We start from the raw sequence: 21,093 nt of genomic DNA on the forward strand, positions 1-21,093 counted from the left end.
CGCGCGTTTCTCGCTGCTTGGCCTAGCGCACGGCAGGTGTCCTTCTGATTTGGTGTTGCAGCTCAGAGATTAGCCAGTCAGTCCTCTCGCTCCAAAGCTAATCCCCCCCCCACTCACAAAGGGGTGAGCGAGCGAGGCAGCGAGAGGCCATGGCAGCGCCCTCGATACCTGCCCATCTGGGCGCAAGGCTCTCGCCCAGGACATCGCCCTCGCCCGCGTCAGGCCATCGCGACCGTCGACGCTCGTCGTCGCGGCCGGGTGGGAGCGCAGCATCGACGAGCCGCAGACGCTCCTCGTTTCGCTCGGCATCCGAGAGCTCCTCGTCGAGACCCACGCTCACATCGAGGCCCGTCGTCCTCTGGACGCACGACCCACCCAATTTCAGCACGCATGACGTCGTCATCAATCCCGACGTCGTCGCTGCGCTGGGCGGCGTGAGCGACGCATCGGACCTCCTCGAGCTCGTCCTCCTCGATGAGCACAACCATGCTGCAGCTGCCGAGCTGCCACCGCCGCCGTCGACGAACTCCAACGTGGGCACATCAAAAGCCAGCAAGAAGAGGACCAAGCACAGCTTCCTCTTTACCGCCAACCAGGCCCTGCAGGACACCGAGTGCATCGAGCGGGCGGGCTCGAACCTGCAAGTGAGCGTCGCACGGTCGCTCGCGGGCGCATACGGCCTCTACAACCGCTGCCAGGTCGTGCTGAGCAAGGTGCCCCGCGACATTCACACCATCTCCCACGTCGAGCTCTACTTTCGCGACCAGTACGTGGGGCGGGCTGACATGTGGCGCCTGGGTGCGCTCCTCGAGGACCGCTGCGTCCACGTCGGCCAGAAGGTGACGCTAGCCGGCTGCGTGCGCGCAACCATCGGGCGCATCTTCATCGACGAAAAAAAGGTTCTGTCGGGCTACGTGGCCCCGCATACACGCACCATCTTTCGCTCCGAGTCGGCAAAGTACAACGTCTTTCTCCAAATGGCCCGTGAGATGTGGGACTTTGACGAGGACGGCGAGCAGTACTTTGAAAAGGCCATCTCTGGCTTCCTGCCCGAGCTCGTGCGCCGGTGGTCCAAGGTGCCGACGAACCACGTCGTCAGCGTCGTCCTCTTTGCCCGTGTCCACTACGACGAGTCGGAGCTGCACATGCTCGAGGAGTCGTCGCTGCCTCTGAGGAAGGAGCAGACAGGAACAGGAGGAGCAAAAAGGGACCGGTGGTACATTGACTACTACAAGGTCATCGTCGACCTCGAGTCCGACTGCGACTGGAGCAAGGTCCTGACGACGCTCAAGGAGGAGTTCTACCGCTTCCGCCACGACATTCTCATCGTCCGGAGGCCCGTCGCCGGGCCCGCCGGTGCGCCGTGGCAGGAGGAGCAGCACGCCGATTTGCTCCGGAGGGATCGCGCGCTGTTGGCCGGCAGGGTGTCTGCCTCGCACGACGGCAACATCCTCGAGGCCATCAATCTCGCCCTGAATCCCTTTGACGAGCACTACATCGACCGTGACCTCAACCGGACCGGCCTCGACCTCGTCGTCGTCACTGCGGGCACGGGCCACTTCAACGTCGACAAGCGCCTCCTCCGGCTGACGACGGAGCGCCTCATCGACAATGGCATCGGCCTCGACCTCGTCTGTCTGACGAGGATGCCGCTCCACTCGGTCCCCCTCTTTCACTTTCAGAGCCAGGTCCCCGTCGCCGAGCAGCAGCCACCACCGACGCCGCAACCGGCCCCGTCGGCAGCGGCGGCGACGACAACAACAACAACAGCGGCGACGCGCAAACGAAGAGGCACCACCTCGTCGAGGACAGGCGCTGCTGGTGCCCTGAGTCCGCCGCCAGATCCGCTCTACTTTGACCCGAAGCGCTCCTCGTACAGCTCGTCGTCTGCTGCTGCGGCACCCACGTCACACCCCTCTACCTCGGCGTCGTCGGGCGTCGTCGACTTCTTCAGCATCCCCCACTGGGTCGACTGCTCCTTTTACAACCTCCAGCAGGACAAGCCGTTTCGCGCTGATCGGTTCGTGCCGCGGTGCAAGATGCACGAGATCCAGATGATGGGCCAGATGGAGAACAACATCAGCGACATCATCATCCCATACATTGAATTTGCCATCAACACGGGCCAGTCCTACGTGCACAGGCCAATGAGCCTGGCCACGACGGCCACGTCGGGGTCCATTGCGATTGGGAGCGGCCAGTCGCGGTACCAGAAAGCCATGCAGCAACAAAGGCAGCAGCAGCAGCAGCAGTATCAACAGCAACAGCAGCAGAGGTCCAGCTCGCAGCAGCTCTCGCAACAACTGCGGTGGCAGCCACAGCAGAGCAACAGCAGCACGACGAGCGACGGCTTTGCAGTCGGCGCCTCTGACCTCGGCGGCCTGAGTCCGCGGACGCAGCGCCGCATCCTACGCGAGCGCTTCGACCGAGAGACGTTTCGAGACCTCGAGGCGGCGCCCATGCACCTCATCAACCGGCCCAGCCTGCTCCTGGGCGAGGCCAAGAGCAGCGGTGCAGCCATCTCGACGTCGCCAAGCCGATCGCTGCGCCAGGTGCCATCGGGCGAGGGGCTGGGCGAGAAGCGATTGGCGCCGAATCAGCAGCAGGGTAGTGGTGGTGGTGGTGCTGCTGGAGGAGGAGGAGGAGGAGGAGGAGGAAGCGGGTCGCATTCGAGATCACCGGTCAAGTCGAGCCGATTCTCGAGGCAGTCGAGCTTGTTTGCATCGCCCGTGCTCGAGTCGCACGATGAGCATGCAGCGCTGGCGGGCGCAGACGTCGTCATTGGCAATCAGGCGACGTGGCCACGCTCCAAGGGTCGGCCTGACGGTCTGTCGAGCCAGCCTCTGTCTCCGAACCAGGCGAGGCAGTCCGGGCCGCCCTCGCCTGTGGACCCCATCTCGGCAGTGATTGCCGCAGGCGATGTCTCACGGGGACCGTCGTCTCGCGCTGCATCCATCCGGAGCGTCAGCACCTTCAACCGGTCATCGCTGGGTCCAAGGCCGTTGGAGCCTATGGGCAAGGCAAAGGCCTCCGTCGGCCCTTCGTTCACCACCTTTGACGAGCTGAATGATGGGCCATCTACGAGCAGCGAGGCATCCCCGACTTCGCCTGCAAATACGGCAGCGACGCCGGGAACGGCCAGCGCGTCAATCATGTCGAGAGATGCCAGTCGGGGCACCGTCACGCCTTTGACGTCCTCTGCGACCGTAAGCCCTTCGAGGCCAAAGTCAATGTACAAGCTCAGCACGACGTGGATCTGGAACTCGATCCGGGGCCAGAACCAGGCTTCTGCTCGAGACGGCGAGACAGACGAAGGAGGAGGAGCAGCAGCAGGGCACGAGGCAGAAGAGGCAAAGGAGGAGGGGAGCAGGACGGGTAAGCGGCCAGAGGGGCAGGCGCTGGAGCGCATCGATTCCTCTTCGGTTGCCTCGAGGCGCATACAGGAGCTGCTTAGAACTTCGTCGGGCAGAATGGTGCCCTCGAGCTCGACTTCGAGCTTGCTGGCGCCTTCGACTGTCAACACACCAACGAAAGAGCACACGGGCGACGAAAAGGGCATCCTTGCGCCTGCGCCCATTTCGATCCCATCGGATGCGCCTGCCGGGGGAGGAGGCGCCGGCGGCGGAGGAGGAGGAGGAGGTGGTGGTGGTGGTGCGTTGGATGCAAAGGCGGCCACGGGTCACGGAACAAAGGAGCAAAGGGGAGAAAAGGGCCTGATGGGCTTGGCGACTGACCAGGGCGTGGCCGTGGTTGACGAAGAGGACGCAATGATGCTTCGCGAGCAAGAGGCCCTGGAGCGGGCATGGGAGGAAGAAGAGGCAAAGGCTCGGTATGCTCAGCAGGCTCAGGTCGAGAAGCAGACGCTCGTCAATCCTTCGAATCCGCGCAAGAGTCTCGAATCGAGGACGACGTCGAGCCAGCTCATGCGGTGGCAGCACCTCTTTCCGCGCAGGCTCAACCGGCACGTCGTCAAGTGGCGCAGCATGACGAGCCCGGCTTGCTTGCCGCTCACGACTCTCTACCTGCCCACACCGGTCGATCTGGCCAACCAGTGGCAGGAGTACCCGTACACAATGTCGATTGCCAGCGACTCGACGAGCTTCCTCGTCAAGCGACGGGCTTCGACGCCGCCGGCGCTCGCCGTGCTGCGCGAGATGGCCTCGCAGCGGCTCGCTCAAGGATTCCAATTCATCGTGCCAGTGTCTTCCCCCACGCGCTCAAAGTTGTCAGCACAGAGAAACGGTGGGCTGGACGAGACTGCCGATGAATTCCGGCTGCGAGAGCCCTCGGAGCTGTTCCAGCCAGGCAGTCTGGCCTCGGGCAACCCCATCTTTTTGGGCATGTCGAACCAAATCCACCGCATCTCCTACGATCGATCCGGCGGCGCCATCCACGTCAAGCGCTTCGTGAGAAGGACAGAGTACGATACGTCGCCAATCGACTACTCGTGCTGCATCTGGGCGAGAAATTGCCCAGGTTACCAGACCGTCGATGCGCGGTTCCGCTATCCAGACTTTGGCGCATACCACTGGACCTACCTCGACGCCCTCATTGCGGGCCATGCAGAGGACGACAGCTTCGTCGAGGGTCTGCGCTTCTGGAGAACGCGGTTCGTCGTGGTGCCCAGCGAGGGCAGCCCTCCGACCATGACGGGCCCCTCGGGCGAGAAGCTGAGTGACGAAGAGGTAAGGCTCGTGGGCATGGACCGGCTGGCAGACCTCTTTACGAGGGCAAAGTGGAAGCCGAGGGACCCCACCTCGTCTTCGAGGCAGAGGGTCGCTGCGGCAAAGTCATTCACCGCACCCCTGAGGTTCATCCCCACGAGCTTGGACCCGGCCATGAGTGTGGACGACGACGAGTTCATGAAGCTGGTCATGGCGTCCCATGCAGAGGAGCTCGACGAGGCGAGGGCCCGTCGGGGTGGCCCGTCAGGCTCCCTCTCCTCGTCTCGGCAGCTGGCCAAGGCCCAGACAGACCTGCAACAGCTTGCCCAGGACATGTATTCGTCCGAGTCCGGCGTCAAGATCAACGATCGCATCTGGCATCGCATCCTCTACACCGACGCCTTTACGGGCACCGAGTTTGTGACGTGGCTGTGCCGGCGCTTTGACGATGTGCATTCGAGGGACGAGGCGACGCAGTGGGGCGCCAGGCTGATGGACGCGGGCCTCTTTGAGCACGTCGATCGCTTTCACGGCTTCCTCGATGGCCACTACTTCTACAGGCTCCGGCCCGACTATGCCTCGAAAAAGTCGCCGGTGCCTGGAGCAGAAGAAGAGGACCGGGACAAGAAGACACCGCCGCGGGGTGGCAGTGGCGGCAAGAAGGCCAATCCATCCGTGATTGAGATGAGCCGGACGATGCTCATCGATGTCGACCCCTTGCGCCGGTCGGACCGGTCTGAGGTGGCGTACCTGCATCACGATCTGGCGCACAACCCCTCCAACGGCTTCAACTTCCAGATCCATTGGCTGGGCACGACGGCCCGCTTCATCGAAGACATGGTCCAGAGCTGGACGCGCACCGTCGAGCGCTTTGGCCTCAGACTCATCGAGGCACCCATCGGCCAGATCGCAGACGTCGCACGCCACAATCCCTTCCAGATGCCCGTCCACATTCCCTTGGCCCTCTACCCGCCCGCGACGCAGGGCAGGGCGACACACCGGTTCGAGTATGCGCTCCTGCGCCGCTTCGGCTTCATTCTCGACCAGGAATCCTCTGACCAGTACCAGTCCCAGTCCCGCTCTCCGACCTCCTCTACCACGACGGGGCCGCCCACGAGCGCCAAGACGACAAAGAAGACGATGACGCGCTTCACCTACCGGTCCCGGCCGAACCACTTTGACCTGAGCCAGTTTGTGCACCGGTCCGGCGTCGCCTTTGTCCAGGTGCTCAAGGACGGCGAGGGATTTCTGTGGCTCGACAATCGTCTGCACCTCGCCAGTACCTCTTCCTCTTCGAACTCGGGAGGCCCTGGCGGCGTTGGCGGCGTTGGCGGCGGTGCGGCGGCAGCTGCAGCAGAAAAGGAGCGGGAAAAGGACAAGAGTGCCAATGGGAGAAAAAAGGAGAGTGCCACGGCCAATGCCAGCCGCTTCAACGACGACAAGGACGAAGGCGGGAAGAAGGAGAGGCTAGAGGACAAGGAGGAAAAGGAGGCGGGCGAAAGGGCCGAGAGGACAATGCCGTCTGCCGAGAAGCTCCGGAGGGACTTTGCGGCCTTTACGGCAGACGTCGGTGCGCTGCAGGCCTTTTATCGGAGCGTCTTGCAGGAGGAGGAGGAGGAGGAGAAAAAGGAAGGGAGGACACCTGCCACGACGTCGATCCGTCAGACTGCTTCTTGAGTGTGTATGCAAATGTGATGTTCTTCCGTGTAAACTTGGTTGGTATATAGAATACAAGCATGCTCTAGTAAAGCAAGATAAATGGCAAGGGTTGCAAAGAGAGACGATGCAAACTAAGCAGAAAGGTGCTGTTGAGACAGGGCGACGAGGCCGAGGGCGACGACGAGGACGAGCAATGAAGCGTGCATCGTGTTGAGGAAAGGCAGAGCAGACATTTTCACCGGTGCGTCGTGGGTACCAGTGGTTGTGACGACGACGACGGGTTGACTGGGCTCGACATCGACAAGAGAATCAAAGAGGGTCGTGTTGAAGTCGAAGCCGCGGCTGGCCTCGGCGACAAGGTTGTCCAAGTGCCGCGCGCTCAGATGGAGGTCGGGCCGATCGATCGAGTGTCTGAAGTCGTCCTTGAGCTCTGCTGCGCTCTTTGTCGCAACAAAGTCGTAGAATGCGAACCCGGCCGAGGGGGCATGGTGCACGGGAAAGAGCTTCCGGAGGCGTTTGGCAATGTGCTGCCCGCCAGAGAGGTCGCCCAGGTAGCGTACATATGCGTGCGACACGACCAGGGGGATCTGGCAATCGTCGTCTGACGACAAGCTGTCGGGAAAGTATGCAGCTCCATCGTCATGCAGCGAGATGGAGGGTGGAGGGGTAAAAGAGAGGCCCTCGTCGGAGGCAGAAGAGGGCGTGGAGGTGCCTGAGGAGGGAGGAGGAGGAGAGGGAAGCGAGAGGAGGTGGGCGACGTAGGTCGATGTCGCAGAGACTTGGCGCGCCGTGAGGAGGTCGAGATGAGCTCGACGGAGCCGCAAAGGCGTCTTGACGTCATCGTGGTAGCACTCCAACACTGTGCTCTGCGCTTCGTCGACAAGTCTAAACAGCTCGAGTCGGCGGCGCGACTCCGCCTCGTCGTCGAGGTCCGCCTGTCCCGCCTCTGCCACGAGGTCGTCGACGGTGGAGGATGCCTCTTGGCCCAGTGCCTCGTCCAGGTGGACCTGTGTATCTTCGAGCAGGCTCGGCAGCCTGACGAGGTGTGGCAAGAGGTGGGAAATGGCATTATCCGACCTCGCGCACGACGATTCCAGCGCAGCATAGACGCAGCCGAGCATGATGAGCCAGCGGAGATGGTCGATGCGATCAAAGACGGCGGCCTTGTTGTCGGAGCCGAAGCCCATCAAAGCGCGTACGCCCGCGGAGCGTTCGACTGCTCGGTGCGCCGCCGCCGTTCCTTGCTTGAATTGAAGGGAGAGCGGCGCGTTTGCAAGGCCGGCCCCATCGCGCTGATTGTGGTGGAGTTCGCCGTGGTGGCCGTGGAAGCCCTTGGCGGCACCCGTGAGCTTGGCCAGACGAGCGAAAGGGCATGCCATGATGAGACGAGGAGTGGGTCAAGAGGAGAGGAGGCACGGCCGCTCGCTGGGGGATCCTCTCTTCTTAACGCTCACCCTCGCGCCTTCGATCAATCTATCTGATGGGACCCGTCTCGCAACAGGGGGGAATAAAATGGCGTCGCGTAAAAAGGTGGAACACTGAGCGTCGCGTCACCGTAAAGAACACGCCTCGTTGGTCTTGCTTGGCGATGGAGCTAGTCGAAGGGCAAAGGGGAGAAGCGGATATCAGATAACAGCGAAGAGAGGAACGAGGGAGAGGGTCAATATCGTCGATGGCGTGAAGTCGTAAGAAAAGATCGTGACGATTAAAGGGCAGAGGGGTCCAGACTTGTTTTGATGAGCTCAGATGTAAGTGGAATTTTCAAGCTGATCGATCATTGAAACGATGAAAGCCACAGACTGAACAAAAAATCGCGACTCAAAAAGCGTTCAAGGTCCGCTAATCTCCGGGAGCACCAAGCAATCAGTCAATCGCCCGCGTGCAACGACACTGGGCTGCGCTGTGCAGTGGGACGACGCAGACAGCTATAAATATTTCGAAAGATGTCAGTCAGACTGACGGATGGTACTTATTATGGCCTTGCGGGAATTCGAACCAGTGAGATCGTCTCAGTTAATTGATGCCCAGCGTATCTTAGCGGTCTGTAGCAGCCAAGGGAGGGAACGGCGAGGCCTTGCGTACTGTACTGTACAGTACAAGAGAGGCAACGACCAGGTCTAAACACGCTTGAAGGTCATGACAAGTAGGGATAGTGACATCCTATGGCTTGCTCCAAGCCGATTGGCATCGGCAGCCTGATGTGAAGCTGGTGTGAAGCTGCTGGGCTGGTGCCTATCTCAGGGATTCGATCCCCTTGCTACCAGCGGTTGCGGTAGTAGCCAGAGGAAAGAAACGCGGGCGAAACCTCGGATTTCGGACAAGCTGCAAGTCTGGAAAACAAGCTCATCGTCCCCACAGGCCGGCCCACCTCGTCTTCATTCGATTGACATCTGGCGATGGCGACGTGGTTGGCAATGGTACAACGCAAGCGCAGGCTATCTCTGCCGCTGCCCTTGCTGCTGTTGCTGGCATTGCTGTCCATGATGGCCATCATAGGCACGCGAGCCTCGCCTCAGAACGATGTGGGTATGGATTCGTGGGCTATACGCGTCTACTAGACAAACACCGACTGATGAGGAGATTGACACACGGAACAGCCTACCAATACCCCCAATTCCGTTCCCAAAGGGGCAGTCAACACGGGCACAGCCTCCACGACATCACGGCCAGTACCGCCCTACGCGCCGGTCACGGCTGTGGCCGACTCGTGCTTGGTTTCTGCTATCTTTGCCAGCCAGTCATCGATAGTGCCGCCGGGATCGCTCAGCATCCCCGCTTCATGTCTTGGCAGCTCGCTTATTTCCACCTTTTCTACTTCCTCGCCCTCTCCTTCGTCCTCACCTTCGTCCACTCGCTCTTCTTCTGCAGCTGCATCCGCCTCGTCATCGGATCCGACCGCACCTGCATCTGCATCTGCATCATCCTCGGCATCATCGACCACTTCCTCCACGGCCGCTGCATCGCCCTCGACGTCGGGGACAATGTCGACAGATGCGGGACCACGAGGCCCGAGAACATTTCTGGGAAATATGCCCATGCTTCCAGCGCTGATCCTCTTTGTTTCCTTTCTCGTCGGCCTCGTCATCCTTCTCGACTATATCCTCCTCGTCCTTTAGCCAGGAATATTCGCTGCATTTGTATCAATATCACCGTCTCCTTCCTTTTTTGGTGCTTTTGCGATGCGGTCACATTCGGGTGGCAAGGAAATTGCAACTCTATGCATTTGATCTTACCAGAGAGATATGCAGGTGACAACGTCGCAAAGCAGCCCAAAACGGAAGGAGGAATGGAAGCGGCCTCTATCGAGCAATGGCCTCGCAGGCCCAAGCGTGAGAGAAACACTAACGCAACGGGTAGCCACGTTGGCGTACCCGGCCCGTAGTGCACGGATCCTGCCCTTTGGCTGGGCTGCTGCTGCTCGCTCTCTCTAGATTGGTACAAGATGATTTTGCTCGGGCCGCTTCGTTTCGCGCCAGTCTCGCCACGCCCATGTGCCTCTCAGTTTTTTTTTCCCTGGCGGCGGTGGCGGCCAGTCAGACAGTGCGGCGAAAAAACTGACCACGCCTCCCGTCATTGGTCGCCGCCATTGTTGCCGCGATTGCATTGGAGGGGGCCCCATGTGTACTATACATGCATAGATTATCGCGATATGGGAAAGAACAGATTCGTATGATCAAGGGCGTTCAGGCCACCTTCTTGCTGTTCTCGGCGACTTGTCGCAAGGCCGATTAACGAGATATCAACGTGCTTCCTCCGTGGTGTCGTTTGTCGTTCAGGCGGAAGAGCCTCAAGCGCAATCCCTGTGTCGTGGTCTATTGAGAAAGGAACTTCGACACGAAGGGCAGTATGGCTCCAGTGAGTTAAAGGAGCTCGAGTCGGACACGGTCGCACGGCCGCATCTATCCGGGCCGCCTCTTCCTCCTCAGGTCTTCCTCACTCCTTTTCCACCCCCTCTTCGGCTAGCACGACGTCATTCCGACAGACCTCATCCGCCACAAAAGCCGCCCTGCCCCACCTCCGAAATTTTCGTATCTCGTCGTTACTCAATATTTTGACCAGCAGTCATGTCGAGCAGCGAAAGCCGAGCAAATGAGCCCGCCGAGATGCCGTCTGGGGACGCAGCCACGGTAAGTAGGTGCAAGGATGTGGGGTGCTACGACTCGTCGGAGCGAGCAATACGTCCATCGTCTTCGTCACGGTCGCACACCCACACTTGACATGTCACCTGCGAGGCTAGGAAATAAAACCCTGCGCGAACAAGAGGCACAAAAGAAAAGAGAAAAAAAGGAGCGGTCCTTGATGCCCAGTTTGCTGACTTTTCTTTCTTTTGGCACCTGGGCGCCAAAGCAGCATCCGTCTGAGGAGATTGGCGCAGTGGCGAGACGCCAGGATAGTGAAGCGACCCTCAGTCCCAACGATTGCGACATCGACGCGCAAGCGGCAAAGGCCCAGAGCCGACGGCAACAGCGCAAGCCCAGCTACAGGTCACGCCCGAGATACGAGGCTGAAGACGCCGCCATCGCCATGTCTGAGTACGGCGGTTCCAAGCACTTCATGGAAAACGATCCTCACACTGGCGATCAGTCCTATAACATGTCAGCCACGGCCATTGACGGTGAGCTCAGGCCCCCCATGCTTCGCCATGCCAACACATCGATCAGCAATCACGAGAATCGCGACTCGACCGTCATTCTCGAGCAGAAGCTCCCCCGCGCGTTTCGGATTGCCAGTCCGGACGCCGAGAGGCGCAATGGACATGTGCAGAACTTCTACAAAGAAGCCGTCCAGCGCAGGATCAAGCACAAGAACCTCTTGATCGCCGCCGTCTCCGAGTTTTGTGGCACTTTCCTCTTCCTCCTCTTCGCAGAGGCCATTGCTACGACGGTTTCGAACCGAGCCGATCAGCTCAAGGCGCAGGCACCCAGTTCCGTGCCCGACCTACAAGGCCTTCTTTTTTCTTCGCTCGGATTTGGCTTCAGTCTCTGGTGAGAAATTTTGTGGAAGCTTGCCTTGTTCAACTGTCAAGCTGATCAGAATTTTGTATCAAAGCATCTCGGTCTGGATCTTCTTTCGAATCAGCGGTGGTGTTCAGAACCCAGCCATCACTCTGGCTTTGACTTTGGCGGGCGCCATGGATATCTCGAAGTGCATCTGCCTCACTCTCGCTCAATTTGCCGGCGGCATTACCGCCAGCGCCCTCGTCGCTTGCCTCCTGCCCGGCACCGTCAACGCGCGCACCACGCTCGGCGAAGGCGTGAACGTCGCTCAGGGCTTCTGGATCGAGTTCTTCCTCACGACGAACCTCATCTTCACGTGGGTCACCTCAATGATTCCCTATTCTCTACATTTGCGGAGAAGCTGATGTAGAGACAATATTTTGAAAGCGTTCTGATGCTCGCCGCTGAGAAGCACCGCGGCACCTTCCTCGCCCCCGTCGGCATCGGCCTTGCCCTCTTCATCACCCAGCTCTTTGGCCAGCCATACACGGGCGCATCATGCAACCCTGCGCGCAGCCTAGGCCCCGATGTCGTCACGGGCAAGTTCAATGACTACACTTGGATCTACTACGTGGCTCCCTACTGCGCCGCCGTCTTCGTCTGGGCTTTCTACTACCTGCTCAAGTGGCTCCGCTACGAGACGGCCGCAGAGGGCCAGGATGACGACGGGCACGGAGTCGAAGCTAAGATACAAGTGGTCAAGGATGCCTACGGAAACGTCATTGGTGCTCTCGAGTTTATATCCAAAGCGTGAGTGGCAAAAAAGACCTGCTCCTCTTTCCTCCTTCATGCACGCCTTCTAAAGCTTGGCATGGCCTCTCGTAGCGACTATCGCCCTTTGCTAAGCAATGAAGACGACGACGTGGAGCTAGGAACGGCGAAGCTCGAGCGCTCCAACACTTTCAACAGTATGGCACCGGAGAATGCATCGAGCCAACCTCTGAAGCGTTCGCTCACCGGAAACACCGTTGGACGAGGACGAAGCGCTTCGATGCAAAGCGTTGTCGAAACTGCGCTTCCCTCGAAGCGCCAGAGCACCTACCCTAGTGGACTCTCTCCTCCACCTTCGATCGTCACGGTCCCTGCCTTGCCCTTGCCCAATCCGGCCGCGATGCAGGCCACCGCTGGACCAGGACTGAGCATGAACCAGTCGGGCGATGAAGAAATCATCAGTCCTACTTCGACCATCGATTCCAGGCCTCGCCCTGCTTCCTACAGCTTCACCAGCCGTGGTGCGGGAGCGCACCCATCTGCCGGTATTGATCGTCACCGCCCAGAGAGCTTCGAGTCGCTCGCTACCATCAAGAGGCCCCACAAAATGAATTGAGCGGCTGCTTCGCAGGCAAAAGTCCGACCTACAAAGGCAATCATCACGAAAGCTTCGACTCTCTCGAAGCGCCCCTTTTCCTTTTCTCATCTCCCATCCCAGCTCTCTTCAGGCAGCGTGTGACAAAGAAGAAACTACACTCGCTTATTCGAATAGCTTCGGCTACACTTGATCCCCTAACTGCCTCCTCTCATTTCCCCGCCGCTCTCTGTCCATTTTGTCAATCGTTCACTTCACAATTATGGTCGGGCTCATACACCTTAAGTTGTCCTCAATGTAAACCTTGTTGGTGTTCCTCAGGCCGCAAGACCGACCAGAGGTCGTTGTTAAAGGCAAGAATGTTTAGTCACATCAATCGATTGCAAGAGAACTCCGAAACGGCCAAGATGCCGAAAGGTCACAAAGGTGATGCCTTCTTCCGAAATAGCATATAAGCGTGAAACCACAAGAATGGATAAGGGGTTCTACCAACCGCCATGCCGCAAGTCAATAGCGCCCAGCACGATGAGGGCGAAACCTAATGGCAAAATGCCCGCCAGGACGATGCCGTCCTGGTACATTCTCCGGCCCCTCGTCCGTTTCTGGAGCTGCCTCTCCTTGCGTGCCAGGAGGATCCGCGTGGCGGCGTCTCCCTGGTGCGAGTGGGGCTGGCCGTCTTCGGAAGAGCCCTCATTGGCATCAGAGGGCATGGACTTGTAGCCCGTCGGCGCCACTGAGCCTGGCGAGAGCGTAGCGCGGTCGTGGAGAGACCGCCTGTAGGCCCGCTGGCTCTCCTCTTCGTCTTCCTCTGGTGAATCCAACAGTGGCTGCTGCTCCTCGGCTCCTCCCTCGTCCCGCCTGGTCGCCGGAGTGCGGTTCGCAAACAGCCTCCTTCGCTGCCTCGCTAGCACACTCTGCGGACCGAGGAACCACTCGCTGGCCGTCTTGCCCATCTCGGTCGCAAACGGCAGCAGAATGGCCCGGGGCTGCCGTACATGAAAGAGGATGATCCAGACAAGGGCCGGCAGCACAAAGCCGACGCCCGCACCAATGAGGCCAATGACCTCCTGGCCGCGTGTGAAGCGCGCTTCGACGGCGAGATCGTCTGGACGTGCGGCCTCCTTGTCGCCACGCCGTCGGTGAAAACCGCCGACGCCAGAGAGGTAGGCCGTTGTCGATGTCAGGAGCCAGAGCAGCAGGCCTGCGAGGGCGTCGCGGGCAGGCCGCGTCCAGCGCCGTGGCGCCTTCTTCCTCTTGTGTCCTCCCTGGTTCTGCTGGGACTGTATGCCGTGCGTTGTGACACTGCTGCTTCCTTCGTTGGACTCATCGCGCAGAGCCGACGTCTGTTCTTCGACGTCATCGTCGGCGCCCGTCTCACCGCCTTCTCTAGTCCTCTTCCTTAGCGGATTGAGGTTGAGAAGCTTCAGCAAGCGGGCCCACGACGAGCGCGCAGTGACCAGGCAGAGCGCGAGATGGGAAGAGAGGATTAGAATGAAGAGAACCCTCGCAAAGTTGAGCGAGTCGGACAAGGGCAGCGATGTAAAGAGATTAGGATGAATCTCAACGCCGAGCCTTTCGCCCATCCCTCTTGTCCCTACACCGACGCCAAAGCCAACACCGAGGCCGACGGCAGCCATCGTCTGGGCCGATTGGGCCAGCATGAATGCCTTGACGTTGCTGCCCGAGATGCCCGTTCGGCGGAGACTGCGGTTGTGGGCGATGATCTGTAAGGGGCTTGCACTGAGGCTGAAGAGCGGCAGGAGCGAAAACGGCGCCCAGATGGACGGAGGGTGCATTGGATTCAGACTCGGTGTCTTGGGTGGCGGCGCAGGAGTGTCACTCTGCGGACTTTCGTAGTAGATGTAAAAGAGTAGCATGGCCAGGGTGATCGGGTAGAGGAGCGCCGCAAGGAAGGTCGAAAGCCGGATGAGGGTGCGCTTGGCCAGTGGGAAGATGACGAGCGGCGTCGTCATGAGACCGCCTACGAAGAGGGTGACGAAGAGCCTGTCATGTAGCGGAATACCCCGGGGAGAGTAGTGGAAGAGGACCTGGAGAAGCAGGTCGGCAAGTGCTGAGATGTATGCAGGTCAGTCGAGGGCAGAGAGAGAGAGAGAAGAGGGCGCTCGAAGGCATTGAGACGTACCAAAGTAGGCAATGACAGCTGTGCCCGTCGCGTAGGAGGCCAAGAGGAGACCTGAAACTGCCCTGCCAATGTTGGCCTTCCACTTTGTGTTGCGGCCACAGCCGGCACCGGTGATGGCCTCGATGTTGTTGCCTCCTACGTAACGGCCCAAGACAACCCAGAGACCACCGCCGGCACCGGCCAGAGCGGCGACGAAGACTAGCCCCAGGGTTCCCAGCAGAATACCGGTCCTAGCAAAGTAGGCGGGCATGCTCAGCAGACACGCTGGGTTGAGCGATGCAGAAAACAGGTTGGCAGCGACGTGAGGCACGCTGAGCGAGGCCTGGGCAGAGGGCGACTTGACGAGCCTGTGCCACCATCGACGGAACCGGCTCGGGGAGGGCCGAAGCGAGGAGATATACGAGTGGTCGACTGGATCTCGGCGGTGCTTTCGCCTCCTTCGGCCTCTCCTGGCAACCACTTCATCCTCGGGCTCCACCTCGTCTTCTTCGTCGTCGTCGTCGTCGTCGCTCTCGTCCCACGCCTTTCCCACATCGATGCGGCCTTGATGCAGTGGCTCATCGTCGCTGAAGTCCTCTTCCTCCTCCCCATCAGCGGCTCCCTCTCTTTCCTCTCCATCGGCTGCCTCGTCTTGCACGGCGTCCTCGTCGCCTCCTTCATCGACATCGTCGTTGTTGAGCGTCAGGACAGTCGCGGAAGCCTGTAGGCGGGAGCGCGAAGTGCGCAGGGGTATCTGCGAATGGATCGAAGAGGGTGGGGAACGCTGGGCGAGCTGCGTGGGCACATCAGCGGAAGCCGATCCCTCATTCATCGTTTCGTCTCGTTGTTCGTCGTTGTTCGTCGTCACTCGTCGTTGTCGTTGACTTCGGTCGCTTCGATCAGGGTGTCTCTTCGTCAGGAGCAGCGAGGTCGAACGAGGGCTAGCTCCACATCAAAGCGGACAAACTCGAAGTTCCTCTTTATTTTATATCTTTTTTTTCCCTCTCCTCTCGAAGTTCGTGTCGCGTGGCTGATCATTCTCTTCTCCCCACTACATCGCCATGTTCCCCTCCCGGATCGGCAGCTCGAGCAAGGCAGATGCCTCGTCGTCGTCATCGGGCAGGAAATGCCAAAAGTGCCTACAGACGGGCCACGCCTCGTTTGAGTGCAAAAATCCGAGGGCGTACCAGAGCAGGCCTACGCGGTCGCAGGCGTTTGAGGACGCAAAGGTGCAGAAGAAGCTCAGGGACAGGCAGCAGGCCGTCAAGGTGCCCGAGGAGCTTCTGCTCAAGAGGTGAGAATTTCGGTCGTGGTGGTGCTTCACATGTCGCTCAATTTACTGATAGAATCTTCACAATGCAAAGGCACGGCACGGCAGATGCTATCTTGGCCAAGCGAGCTGCAGAGCGGGCCACCGAGGAGGGTGCCACATCCAAAGGCAAAGACAAGGTCCAAAACACAGGACGCCGCGGACGATCCTCATCTTCTTCGTCTTCTGGCTCGTACTCTAGCGACTATTCGTCGGACTCAGATTCAGACTCAGGCTCAGGCTCGAGGAGGAAGTCGAGAGCGAGCAGGAAGAGGTCGAGGACCTCCTCGAGTCGGAGCCTCAGCAGGAGCAGGAGCAGGAGCAGGAGCAGCGATAGCGGGGGTAGCATCGATGACAGATCGGACAGGGGCAGAATAGCGAAGAGGAAGAGGCACAGCTCCTTCTCCACCACATCGTCCCGCTCGGCAAGGTCTCTCTCTTCTTCGAGCAGGTCGAGATCAAGATCACTATCTTCGCGACCAAGGCGTCGTCGCTCTCGCAGCCCGGCCCACGATTCTTCTGCCTGACCAATTCAATGAAAGCTTCTGCATCATCATCTCCCACGTGCGAAGAAGACAAGTCGCACCTCTTGACTCCGACCAATCTTTGACGGTGGGGTTAGACTGTCTTCCGTGCGACAGATCGCTCTGGCGTCAGCATTCTCCCTTTATTCGAGATGCTCGTGGTCTCAAAGCTGACACTCATCCTCTCAGCTTCTTATTTGGGAAAAAGGCAGGAATCGACATTTCCATTGACTACATGTACACAAGACTGAATTATTCTATGGAAGGAAGGGGAGCCAAAGAGCTAAGCAGCGCTCTTCTCGCTCAATTTGCCGCTCTCCTGCTGCTGCTGTCTAGGGGCAGCCTCGGACCTTGGCGAATCGGGCGTGGGCGACATCGAGTCCATGGCACCCTTTGTCTCCACGTCGCCGTCCTTCTGCTGCTGCTTCTCGAGTGCCTTTGTCTGCTTCCGGAAGTAGGCACGCTTTCCGAACTTCCACAGCTCGATGCCGCCGACAAAGATGATGGTCGCAATAAAGACGACGGCCCACTCCCACGAGATGCCCTTCTGGAGGAAGACGTCACTGTTGATGACAGGCACGTAGAGGATGACAAAGCTCGAGGCGAATCCAAAGAGGACGGAGAAGAAGAGGATCTTGTTCTGGTAAGCGTCGAAGAACCACTGCGAATACCACTTGTGGCCCGAGCGCATGTTGAAGAAGGAGCGGCGGAGGTCGAGGACCTCCCAGGCGAGCAGGAGCGAAAACCAGACCATGACGGTGCAGGTGGCGCCGCGAGCGAGAAAGACGGGCTCGCATGTGTCGTTGTATGACCCATTGCAGCCGTCGCCGAGGTACGATGGGCCGAAGCCGTAGAGAGAGATGGTGAACGTTGCCAAGCACAGAGCAGCCACTGGAAAGATAAAGCAAGTTAGTGAAAAAATTTCTTGGAGAATGCTCGAATGAAGCATCACTCACTCAAGAGGCCGTACACTGCGCAATCAAGCATCAGCTCAGGAGGAAGAATGCCGTGAGAGAGATCGTCGGGAGGTCGCTTCATGACGCCGGCATTTGCCTTTTCGAGACCGAGGCCGATGGCGGGAAGCGCAGATGTGATCATGATGACCCACATGATGGCGACGGGCGAAATAGGAAAGACGGAAAATCCGGAGCCATCCTTGAAGGCGAGACCGATGAGGAGCAGGGCGGCCTGAGCGACGTTTTGAGCAAGAAGATGCAGTACAAACCGGCGGATGTTGTCAGACATACGCCTGCCCTCTTCGATTGCGTTTCCAATCGAGGCAAAGTTGTCATCGGTCAGGACGATGTCGGAGGCGTCCTTTGCCACGTCAGAGCCGGCCTGGCCCATGGCAACGCCCACGTCAGCCATCTTGAGGCTCGGCGAGTCGTTGACACCGTCACCAGTCATTGCGCAGAAGCGTCCTCGTCGGTGAAGAGCCTCGATCATGCGCACCTTGGTCTGCGGAGCGCACCGCGCAATGACGAGGGGCAGCTGCGGCAGCTCGTCGATCTCGTGCTCGGAGAGCTTGTCGAACTGAGATGCGGTCATGACGAGGGCGTCGAGCTCCTTCTGCGAGTAGTTCTTCGTGTTGCGGGGAACGATACCGACGTCGAGGGCGATGGCCTTGGCTGTGCCCGGGTGGTCGCCGGTGAGCATGTGAACCTTGATACCGGCGCGCTTGCAGACCTGTACGGCGCCAGCAGTCTCGGGCCTGGGAGGATCGTAGAGTCCACTGTTGTCATGGGGGTCAGCACGGTTGAACAGAAGAGTGAAGTGCTCCACAACTCACACCAAGCCGAGGAAAGTCATGCCCGATTCGACCTGTTCGCGCTCCAGGTCAGCGCCCTGAGATGCCTCGTCGGCCTTGAGCGGTCGCATGGCCAGCGCCAAGACTCGGAGTCCGGTCGCAGCGAGCGCCTCCATGTTCTCGAGGACCTCAGCCTTGAACTCCTCGGTGATTTCAACATCGTCGTCGCGCATCTGCGCCCTGGTGCATGCATCGAGGACGCGCTCGACGGCGCCCTTCATAAACGCAAGGTCCCTTCCCGTCTCCTTGTGGTGGTACGTGACGGCCATGCGCTTGACGCTGCTGTCAAAGGGATACTCTGCAATCTGCTTCCAGGGTGCCTTTCTCTTCTTTTCGTCCGACTCGCCGTCATCCATGTTGGTGAGCGCCTTGCGGCCCCACCCGAAGCGGCAGGCCCACGTCTGGATGGCGCACTCGGTTGGGTCACCATGTGCCACCCACTCGTCCGACTCCTTGTCCTTGAAGACCTTGGCCAGGTTGCACAGCGACGAGACGTTCATGAAGTTGACAAACTTTGCCTCGCCCTCGATGCGGCTCGGACCTGCATTTCCATCCGTGACCGTCTCCACTTCGTCTCCTTCGCCTTTGTTGACGACTACTTCCTTGCCATTCTCGTCCCGCTCCTGCTTGCGAGGCTCCGTTTCGGACCGAGTCACCTCGCCCTCGGTGGGATTGAAGGGCTCGTTCGTCTCCGAGACGGTGTAGGTGCCCGTGGCAGGCACCCACGCCTTTCTGAGGACCATCTTACCCTGCGTGAGGGTGCCCGTCTTGTCGCTGCAAATGTCGGTGATGCCGCCGATGGCCTCGAGGGACTCGAGCTTGCGCACAATGACGTTCCTCTTGACCATGGCCTTGCCACCCTTGGCCATTGTGAGCGTCAGGACGGCCGTGAGTGAGGCGGGAATCATCGAGACACCAGTGGCGACTGCATAGATGGCCACCTCCTGCGAGGCCCAGGGCGACGTGTTGCCAGTGAGGTTGGCCAGGAAGACGACGATTGCAAACAAGACCGCAATGAAGAAGAGGACGATGGCCAGCGAAGACAGCTTGCGCTGGAGGGGCGTGCCCTTTGTCAAGCCGAGGAAGCGCGCGAGCTTGTCCCACACCGTCAGAGCACCCGCTTGAACATAACGATGAGGCAGGGCTTTACCGTGGGCGTTTCGCTTGACCTCGCGGACCTTTTGGGCACGAGCAGCGCCTCGGAGTGCGTCTGCGATCCTCCCAATCTCTGTTCTCATGCCTGTGCCAACGACGATGCCCGTCGCTCGGCCTTTTGTGACGGAGCTGGATGAGTAGCCCATGTTGAGGCGGTCTCCCACACCGACGTCGACGGGTTTTCCATCGTTGTTGCCGTAGGCCTGGCAGCCGTCCTTGGCGACTGGGAGCGACTCGCCGGTGAGGAGAGCCTCGTCGGTCTCAAAATTCATTGCCTCGACGATTCGGATATCGGCGGGGAGGGTGTCACCGGTGACGAGCTCGATAATGTCGCCCGGAACGACTTCGGCAGCGGGGATCGTCGACGTGTGGCCGCCTCGGATGACACGCGCGGTGGGCGAAGCCAGATTCTTGAGGGCGGCAGTCGTCTTTTCGGCACTCAGTTCTTGGAAGAATCCGACAAAGATGTTGACGAGGACCACAAAGGCCAGCACGCCGCCCTCGATCCACGACTTGATCCCCAGTGACACGGCAAACGCAAGAATGAGGACCTGCAATGGCTGTTCAGCACCTGACTTGGCTCTGCACCCGACAAAAGAAAAAAAATTACTCACGAGAGTCATAGCGTTGGCAATCTGGTGGATCATAATCTTGACGAGGCTGATTTCGTCGCCACCCTCGAGCATGTTCTGGCCGTATTTTTCCCTCTGTGCCTTGACCTGCGACTCCTTGAGTCCCTTTTGCGAGTCGACACCAAATGCGTCGAGGATCGGCTGGATCGGATAGAGGTATGCGTGCTCGAGAGCCTCTTGCTCCTCGATGGGGCCCTGCGGCGCCTTGTCGGGGTCACCATTGGGCGCGTCTGCTGGCCCCGATGAATTGTTCCCTGTCTTGTCATCTTTCGACTGCTGCTGCTTCTCGTTGGTTGGAGAGGGCACCTTGGTCTCCATGGTGTCGGTCCGGTTCTCCATGTCGACCGTCATGATTTTCGTTGCTGTGTGTGCCGTTACCAGTGTGGGTGCATGGAATTGGCGTGTTCTCTTAGAAAGACGCCGTCGTGCTTCGCTCACAGTCCTGTGGTTCAAGGTCCAGGCAGGAGATGGTGGTGTTGTGGTGAGGATGCCTGTTGTGTGTTGGAAGAGAAGAAAGATTTTGGTCCCCGGCGGCAGCTGGGACTCTTATATAATTGGGTGCAAACGGACGGTACGGTACCGATAAGCAGTCGTCGTCACCAAGCCTCTGGATGCCTTCGCCAAGAGGCGTTCGCCTCTTGGCACTCGACCACCCATCGTCGATTTTTCCCGCCTCCTCACTACTACTACTTTCCAAATTCATGTCTTGAAACTTCCGGCGGGAGGGGCATGTGGCTGTTTAGGCAGATACACCATCCCTGTGCTCTCCTGCTTACCCATCCTCGTCGCAAGAAAATTTAATCGTAAATGATGGCTTCTTCTTTCCACGTCGAGACTGGCACGGAGATGGCGAACGACGCGGCATCACGCCGGTGACTTTTTCTTTCCCCCACCCGATCTGTCTTGTCTGCCCTGCTT

The 21,093-nt window shown here is 59.4% G+C and overlaps 8 protein-coding genes across 8 annotated transcripts; 4 read left to right on the top strand and 4 right to left on the bottom strand.

Annotated features, from left to right (window-relative positions):
• Positions 1-61: 61 nt before the first annotated feature.
• Positions 62-6,431, top strand: FA10DRAFT_267803 (hypothetical protein). The gene has a single exon (XM_025522060.1). It carries the CDS (start codon positions 150-152, stop codon positions 6,339-6,341), a length of 6,192 nt encoding a protein of 2,063 aa, XP_025376425.1. The 5' UTR covers positions 62-149; the 3' UTR covers positions 6,342-6,431.
• On the bottom strand, positions 6,352-8,054 carry FA10DRAFT_267804 (hypothetical protein). Its single transcript, XM_025522061.1, has one exon. The coding sequence runs from the start codon at positions 7,700-7,702 to the stop codon at positions 6,455-6,457; it is 1,248 nt and encodes a 415-aa protein (XP_025376426.1). The 5' UTR covers positions 7,703-8,054; the 3' UTR covers positions 6,352-6,454.
• Positions 8,055-8,834: 780 nt separating this feature from the next.
• Positions 8,835-9,496, bottom strand: FA10DRAFT_267805 (hypothetical protein). The gene has a single exon (XM_025522062.1). The coding sequence runs from the start codon at positions 9,406-9,408 to the stop codon at positions 9,001-9,003; it is 408 nt and encodes a 135-aa protein (XP_025376427.1). The 5' UTR covers positions 9,409-9,496; the 3' UTR covers positions 8,835-9,000.
• Positions 9,497-10,955: 1,459 nt separating this feature from the next.
• On the top strand, positions 10,956-12,074 carry FA10DRAFT_231409 (aquaporin-like protein; the record flags this gene model as incomplete). Its single annotated transcript, XM_025518857.1, has 3 exons — positions 10,956-11,308; positions 11,373-11,636; positions 11,708-12,074. 3 exons carry the CDS (start codon positions 10,956-10,958, stop codon positions 12,072-12,074), a joined length of 984 nt encoding a protein of 327 aa, XP_025376428.1.
• A 56-nt stretch (positions 12,075-12,130) lies between these two features.
• On the top strand, positions 12,131-12,698 carry FA10DRAFT_267807 (hypothetical protein). The gene has a single exon (XM_025522063.1). The coding sequence runs from the start codon at positions 12,231-12,233 to the stop codon at positions 12,645-12,647; it is 417 nt and encodes a 138-aa protein (XP_025376429.1). The 5' UTR covers positions 12,131-12,230; the 3' UTR covers positions 12,648-12,698.
• A 294-nt stretch (positions 12,699-12,992) lies between these two features.
• FA10DRAFT_302596 (hypothetical protein) lies at positions 12,993-15,702 on the bottom strand. The gene is made up of 2 exons (XM_025525145.1): positions 14,770-15,702; positions 12,993-14,697 (listed from the first exon to the last, which is right to left on the bottom strand). Exons 1-2 carry the CDS (start codon positions 15,578-15,580, stop codon positions 13,112-13,114), a joined length of 2,397 nt encoding a protein of 798 aa, XP_025376430.1. The 5' UTR covers positions 15,581-15,702; the 3' UTR covers positions 12,993-13,111.
• Positions 15,703-15,809: 107 nt separating this feature from the next.
• On the top strand, positions 15,810-16,394 carry FA10DRAFT_287123 (hypothetical protein; the record flags this gene model as incomplete). The annotated part of the gene is made up of 3 exons (XM_025524121.1): positions 15,810-16,042; positions 16,113-16,250; positions 16,292-16,394. The coding sequence occupies 3 exons, from the start codon at positions 15,810-15,812 to the stop codon at positions 16,392-16,394; spliced, it is 474 nt and encodes a 157-aa protein (XP_025376431.1).
• Positions 16,395-16,864: 470 nt separating this feature from the next.
• On the bottom strand, positions 16,865-21,015 carry FA10DRAFT_253319 (putative ENA2-plasma membrane P-type ATPase; the record flags this gene model as incomplete). Its single annotated transcript, XM_025519685.1, has 4 exons — positions 20,158-21,015; positions 18,371-20,094; positions 17,538-18,313; positions 16,865-17,472 (listed from the first exon to the last, which is right to left on the bottom strand). The coding sequence occupies exons 1-4, from the start codon at positions 20,524-20,526 to the stop codon at positions 16,865-16,867; spliced, it is 3,477 nt and encodes a 1,158-aa protein (XP_025376432.1). The 5' UTR covers positions 20,527-21,015.
• Between the last annotated feature and the right edge of the window lie 78 nt (positions 21,016-21,093).

Source organism: Acaromyces ingoldii (assembly GCF_003144295.1).
Source record: "Acaromyces ingoldii strain MCA 4198 unplaced genomic scaffold FA10scaffold_4, whole genome shotgun sequence".
In the NCBI taxonomy this organism is placed as follows: Eukaryota; Fungi; Basidiomycota; class Exobasidiomycetes; order Exobasidiales; family Cryptobasidiaceae; genus Acaromyces; species Acaromyces ingoldii.